This window comes from Oncorhynchus keta, chromosome 14 (genome assembly GCF_023373465.1).
Source record: "Oncorhynchus keta strain PuntledgeMale-10-30-2019 chromosome 14, Oket_V2, whole genome shotgun sequence".
Lineage (NCBI taxonomy): Eukaryota > Metazoa > Chordata > Actinopteri > Salmoniformes > Salmonidae > Oncorhynchus > Oncorhynchus keta.
This window is the reverse complement of record NC_068434.1, coordinates 7,514,220-7,521,719: the sequence shown is the minus strand read 5'-3', so window position 1 is coordinate 7,521,719 and position 7,500 is coordinate 7,514,220. Positions and strand designations below refer to the sequence as shown.

At 45.7% G+C, this 7,500-nt stretch overlaps 1 protein-coding gene across 1 annotated transcript in view; it reads left to right on the top strand.

Annotated features, from left to right (window-relative positions):
* Window positions 1-7,500, top strand: part of LOC118380010 (extracellular matrix organizing protein FRAS1-like) — a 423,703-nt gene that overhangs the window by 142,213 nt on the left and 273,990 nt on the right. Inside the window, 3 exon segments of the mRNA XM_052462665.1 lie at window positions 1,499-1,600; window positions 2,229-2,423; window positions 6,144-6,260. Of these exon segments, the coding sequence (XP_052318625.1) occupies window positions 1,499-1,600; window positions 2,229-2,423; window positions 6,144-6,260 (414 nt within the window).

Here is a 7,500-nt window from a genome sequence, read left to right as displayed (position 1 = left end):
CACTGTCCACAGTCCACTGTCCACTGTCCACTTCTCACTGCCCACTGTCCACTGTCCACTGTCCACTGTCCACTTCCCACTGTCCACTGTCCACTGTCCACTGTCCACTGTCCACTTCCAAATGTCCACTGTCCACTGCTCACTGTCCACTGTCCACCAAATGCCCACTGTCCACTGTCCACTGTCCACTGTCCACTTCCAAATGTCACTGTCCACTGTCCACTGTCCACTTCCACTGCCCACTGTCCACTGTCACTGTCCACTTCAAATGTCACTGTCCACTGCTCACTGTCCACTGTCCACTGTCCACTTCAAGTGTCCACTGTCCACTGTCCACTGTCCACTGTCCACTTTCAAATGTCCACTGTCCACTGTCCACTGTCCACTGTCCACTTCCAACTGTCCGCTGTCCACTGTCCACTTCCCACTGCCCACTGTCTCACTGCCCACTTCCACTGTCCACTTCTCACTGTCCACTGCTCACTGCCCACTTCTCACTGCCCACTTCCACTGTCCACTGTCTCACTGTCCACTTCAACTGTCCACTTCTCACTGCCCACTGCCCACTGTCCACTGTCCACTGTCCACTGTCCACTGTCCACTTCCCACTGTCAACTGCCCACTGCCCACTGTCCACTGTCCACTGTCCACTTCCCACTGTCAACTGTCCACTGTCCACTGTCCACTGTCCACAGCCCACTTCTCACTGTCCACTTCTCACTGTCCACTTCCCACTGCCCACTTCTCACTGTCCACTGCCCACTGTCCACTGTCCACTGTCCACTGCCCACTTCCACTGCCCACTTCTCACTGTCCACTTCTCACTGTCCACAGTCCACTGTCCACTGTCCACTTCTCACTGCCCACTTCTCACTGTCCACTTCTCACTGTCCACTTCTCACTGTCCACTTCTCACTGCCCACTTCTCACTGTCCACTTCTCACTGTCCACTTCTCACTGTCCACTTCTCACTGTCCACTTCTCACTGCCCACTTCTCACTGTCCACTTCTCACTGTCCACTTCCACTTCACTGCCCACTTCTCACTGCCCACTTCTCACTGTCCACTTCTCACTGTCCACCACTTCTCACTGTCCACTTCTCACTGTCCACTGTCCACTTCCCACTGTCCACTTCTCACTGTCCACTTCTCACTGCCCACTGTCCACTTCTCACTGTCCACTTCTCACTGTCCACTGTCCACTTCTCACTGCCCACTTCTCACTGTCCACTTCTCACTGTCCACTGTCCACTTCCCACTGTCCACTTCCCACTGCCCACTTCCCACTGTCCACTGTCCACTTCTCACTGTCCACTTCTCACTGTCCACTTCCCACTGCCCACTTCCCACTGTCCACTGAGATTAAAACATTCTCTCTCTCTGTGTGGATTGTTCATGTCATGTAGGGAGAAAACAGGTTAACTCTGCACTATGGTAGTTGTTGTACTTACACAGTGTGTGTGTGTGTGTGTGTGTGTGTGTGTGTGTGTGTCTGCAGCATGGTGAGCAGTGGCAGAAGAGCGGCTGCACCAGGTGTGTGTGTGATCGTGGCCAGTCTCGCTGTCACACACACACCTGTCCACCCAGGACCTGTGAGGAGGTCAGTACACAGAAAGAGTCTATGGATGTTACTGTCTGTCTGTCTGTCTGTCTGTCTGTCTGTCTGTCTGTCATGTATATTAATTGCATGAACACCAGGATCATCAACTAGATTGAACCTCGGGGCCGATCTTTTTTTGAGCGGATGATCAGGGAGGCCGGGAACATAATTACAAATAATCTGTACACTACAGGAAGCCCAAACAGTGTATTTGATACACTGCCGATTTTGCAGGTTTTCCTACTTACAAAGCATGTAGAGGTCTGTAATGTTTTATCATAGGTACACTTCAACTGTGAGAGACGGAATTTAAAATCAAAAATACAGAAAATAACATTGTATGATTTGTAAGTAATTAATTTGATGTATAATGTTTGACTAAAACATAATTTAAAACTTTGCTTACATTTGTATACAGTCACATGTGTCTTGTGTGGGAATACTTGGGCACACATTTCTTAAATTAAAATCACTTGGAGCTGATTTTCCTGGTGTTTTTTACAGTTATGTCCAACAATGGATTTTTTGGGGCCAAATTGTGTAACCCCGATGTACGCTATTCATAATTAATGTATTATTTATTATTCGTGAAAGTTATTATAAAGTGTTTTCCCATGATCCCTTGCAGGGCCAGACCAAAGTGAAGAGGGCGGGGCAGTGTTGTGCCGACTGTGTTGCCGCCAACAAGGGCAGCTGCCTGTCCGAGCTCACCGTTCGTTACCACGGTGACATGTGGAACGGCACCGACTGCGAGTTCTGCACCTGCGAGAGAGGACAGGTCCTCTGCCAGAGAGCCCAGTGTGCCCGAGTCCAATGTCCAACGGTAAATAAATACAACATATAATTTAATATAATTTTACCTTTATTTAACTAGGCAAGTCAGTTAAAAACAAATTCTTATTTTCAATGACGGCCTGGGAACAGTGGGTTAACTGCCTGTTCAGGGGCAGAACGACAGATTGTACCGTGTCAGCTCAGGGGTTTGAACCTGCAACCTTCCAGTTCCTAGTCCAACGCTCTAACCACTAGGCTACCCTGACACCCCTAATGTTTTATCTGCATCTTTTACTGGCTGCCTTGTGTTTTTGTTGATGTTGGTGTTTTTTGGAATAAATAAACATTTTAAAACCAGGATGTAACTCAGAGAATTCATCATCTCCCTTCATTTATAAGACATTATTTACTAGATCAGTAAATTGCTTGGCCTACATACAGAACCATACAAGAGTCTGTGGCAGGAGTTTTATAGGGGCTAAAGAAGTACAAACACAGGCTTGAAATACAGTGAATATGACTCTATAGAGTATTTAAAATGTTCTGACTTAAAAGCTTTAAAAGCTTTGATTCCATAAATCAAATCAAATGTATTTATGAAGCCCTTCGTACATCAGCTGATATCTGAAAGTGCTGTACAGAAACCCACCCTAAAACCCCAAACAGCAAGCAATGCAGGTGTAGAAGCACGGTGGCTAGGAAAAACTCCCTAGAAAAGCTGTCAAATAAATAAAAATAAAGATAAATGTGGAATAAACATGAACCGCTTTTTCTACCTTATCAGTCTTTCAAGTTTAAAGCTGCAATAAATAGGTCATTTTTTTGGGGGGGGGGGCGATCCCGACCAAATTCACATAGAAATGTCAGTTAAAATTGGTAGATCTGTTATTCTCATTGAAAGCAAGTTCTAAGAAGCGGCAGATCTGTTCTATGTTTGTTATTTCTATGTTTCCTGTTCTTAGAACAACAGTTTGTGCGTCTTTTACTTGTGGTTTTGTACATCAACATCAAACAGCTGAAAATACAATATTTTCTGGTTATTGTAAAATATATTTCACAGCGGTTTGAGATGGTACAACGATTCTCTACTTTTGCTTGTTTTGTCACGTAAACTGAAAATTAGGGCGGGAACTATTCGAATTTTGTCAACCAGGAAATGGCGGAGCGATTTCTGCATAGTGCGTCTGTCAACACGTAAACACATGTTTTGATTCTTTTCACACGGTAAGAGTCGCGTTTTTATATTTAAAATAAATTAAAAACTTTTCTAATCAGACGTTTAAAGTTAAACAGAACTATTCGTATTGGTATTAATCATCATGAATCACTGCAGTAAAGCAGCCTGTTAAGTATTCATTAAGGAAAAGCAGCATCGTTGACTCCAGATCAGATTGGCCAAGGTCACACAGCATGAATAGAGATGCCGAGAGAAATGTTACACACAATGGATCTGAAAACAGAATTAACCATCGTGTTCTGCTTCAAAGGAGATACTTTCACGATTTTAATTAACACTAAATGACTTGAAAGAATGACCCGACTTTAACACGGACTGTTTCACATACAGTGACATCATCAAAACTGTTAAACTATTTTATTTGAAGACTGAACGTTCCGGAAGTTTATACTTATATTCTATTAATAATAACCGTGTGCTTTGCCTCTCCATCCAATGGGATTATCCCCATGAATGTAAATGGCATCTTTCTATTAATGGGTAGCTGACTATATAGACTAAGGATGAGAGGGAGAGACAGACAGATAGACATAGCAGGTAGAGAAGGAGAGACAGACAGATAGAGCAGGTAGAGGGAAGAGAAGGAGAGACAGACAGATAGAGCAGGTAGAGGGAAGAGAAGGAGAGACAGACATATAGAGCAGGTAGAGAAGGAGAGACAGACAGATAGAGCAGGTAGAGAAGGAGAGACAGACAGATAGAGCAGGTAGAGGGAAGAGAAGGAGAGACAGACAGATAGAGCAGGTAGAGAAGGAGAGACAGACAGATAGAGCAGGTAGAGGGAAGAGAAGGAGAGACAGACAGATAGAACAGGTAGAAGGAGAGACAGACAGATAGAGCAGGTAGAGGGAAGAGAAGGAGAGACAGACAGATAGAGCAGGTAGAGAGGAGAGACAGACAGATAGAGCAGGTAGAGGGAAGAAGGAGAGACAGACAGATAGAGCAGGTAGAGGGAAGAGAAGGAGAGACAGACAGATAGAGCAGGTAGAGAAGGAGAGACAGACAGATAGAGCAGGTAGAGGGAAGAGAAGGAGAGACAGACAGATAGAACAGGTAGAGGAAGGAGAGACAGACAGATAGAGCAGGTAGAGGGAGAAGGAGAGACAGACAGATAGAGCAGGTAGAGGGAAGAGAAGGAGAGACAGACAGATAGAACAGGTAGAGAAGGAGAGACAGACAGATAGAGCAGGTAGAGAGGGAGAGACAGACAGATAGAGCAGGTAGAGGGAGAAGGAGAGACAGACAGATAGATAGAGCAGGTAGAGGGAAGAGAAGGAGAGACAGACAGATAGAGCAGGTAGAGAAGGAGAGACAGACAGATAGAGCAGGTAGGGGGAAGAGAAGGAGAGACAGACAGATAGAGCAGGTAGAGGGAAGAGAAGGAGAGACAGACAGATAGAGCAGGTAGAGAAGGAGAGACAGACAGATAGAGCAGGTAGAGGGAAGAGAAGGAGAGACAGACAGATAGAGCAGGTAGAGAAGGAGAGACAGACAGATAGAGCAGGTAGAGGGAAGAGAAGGAGAGACAGACAGATAGAGCAGGTAGAGAAGGAGAGACAGACAGATAGAGCAGGTAGAGGGAAGAGAAGGAGAGACAGACAGATAGAACAGGTAGAGAAGGAGAGACAGACAGATAGAGCAGGTAGAGAAGGAGAGACAGACAGATAGAGCAGGTAGAGGGAAGAGAAGGAGAGACAGACAGATAGAACAGGTAGAGAAGGAGAGACAGACAGATAGAGCAGGTAGAGAGGGAGAGACAGACAGATAGAGCAGGTAGAGGGAGAAGGAGAGACAGACAGATAGATAGAGCAGGTAGAGGGAAGAGAAGGAGAGACAGACAGATAGAGCAGGTAGAGAAGGAGAGACAGACAGATAGAGCAGGTAGAGGGAAGAGAAGGAGAGACAGACAGATAGAGCAGGTAGAGAAGGAGAGACAGACAGATAGAGCAGGTAGAGGGAAGAGAAGGAGAGACAGACAGATAGAGCAGGTAGAGAAGGAGAGACAGACAGATAGAGCAGGTAGAGAAGGAGAGACAGACAGATAGAGCAGGTAGAGGGAAGAGAAGGAGAGACAGACAGATAGATCAGGTAGAGAAGGAGAGACAGACAGATAGAGCAGGTAGAGGGAAGAGAAGGAGAGACAGACAGATAGAACAGGTAGAGAAGGAGAGACAGACAGATAGAGCAGGTAGAGGGAAGAGAAGAGAGACAGACAGATAGAGCAGGTATAGGGAAGAGAAGGAGAGACAGACAGATAGAGCAGGTATAGGGAAGAGAAGAGAGACAGACAGATAGAGCAGGTAGAGAAGGAGAGACAGACAGATAGAGCAGGTAGAGGGAAGAGAAGGAGAGACAGACAGATAGATCAGGTAGAGAAGGAGAGACAGACAGATAGAGCAGGTAGAGGGAAGAGAAGGAGAGACAGACAGATAGAACAGGTAGAGAAGGAGAGACAGACAGATAGAGCAGGTAGAGGGAAGAGAAGGAGAGACAGACAGATGAAGCACAACTCACGTGGTCTCTTCCTTACAGGGTTCAGAGCTGGTCCACCTACCAGGGAAGTGTTGTCCTGAGTGTCAGTCCATGAAGACCTCCTGTGTCTACCCAGACCCTGATCTGTCCTCAGGGATATCTCAGAGACCACTAGCGGTAATGTATATCATATCACTTGGTTAACCAATCAAGGTCTTTGAAATGTGTCAACAGTTTCAGTGTATCATTCAAATGTCATAAAAATAGTTGTATTTACCCATTTCTCTGTCTCTGCTTTTCTCTTCTCTGTCTCTGCTTTTCTCTGTCTCTGTCTCTCTCTGTCTCTGTCTCTGCTTTTCTCTGTCTCTGCTTTTCTCTGTCTCTGCTTTTCTCTGTCTCTGCTTTTCTCTGTCTCTGCTTTTCTCTGTCTCTGCTTTTCTCTGTCTCTGCTTTTCTCTGTCTCTGCTTTTCTCTGTCTCTGCTTTTCTCTGTCTCTGCTTTTCTCTGTCTCTGTCTCTCTCTCTCTCTGTCTCTGCTTTTCTCTGTCTCTGCTTTTCTGTCTCTGTCTCTGTCTCTGTCTCTCTCTCTCTGCTTTTCTCTGTCTCTGTCTCTTTTCTCTGTCTCTGCTTTTCTCTGTCTCTGCTTTTCTCTGTCTCTGCTTTTCTCTGTCTCTGTCTCTGTCTCTTTCTCTGTCTCTGTCTCTCTCTCTCTCTCTCTCTGTCTCTGTCTCTGTCTCTGTCTCTCTCTGTCTCTGCTTTTCTCTGTCTCTGTCTCTGTCTCTGTCTCTCTCTGTCTCTGCTTTTCTCTGTCTCTGTCTCTGTCTGTCTCTGTCTCTCTCTGTCTCTGTCTCTCTCTGTCTCTGCTTTTCTCTGTCTCTGCTTTTCTCTGTCTCTGCTTTTTCTCTGTCTCTCTCTTTTCTCTCTCTCTCTCTGTCTCTGTCTCTGTCTCTCTCTGTCTCTGCTTTTCTCTGTCTCTGTCTCTGTCTCTGTCTGTCTCTGTCTCTGTCTCTGTCTCTCTCTCTCTCTGTCCTGTCTGTCTCTGTCTCTCTCTGTCTCTGCTTTTCTCTGTCTCTGTCTCTCTCTGTCTCTGTCTCTCTCTGTCTCTGTCTCTCCTTTTCTCTTCTCTGTCTCTCTTTTCTCTGTCTCTGTCTCTGTCTCTGTCTCTGCTTTTCTCTGTCTCTGCTTTTCTCTGTCTCTGCTTTTCTCTGTCTCTGCTTTTCTCTGTCTCTGTCTCTGTCTCTGTCTCTGTCTCTCTCTCTCTCTGTCTCTGTCTCTCTCTGTCTCTGTCTCTGTCTCTGTCTTTTCTCTGTCTCTGTCTCTGTCTCTGCTTTTTCTCTGTCTCTGCTTTTCTCTGTCTCTGCTTTTCTTTGTCTCTGCTTTTCTCTGAGAGACTTTTCTCTGTCTCTGTCTCTGTTTTC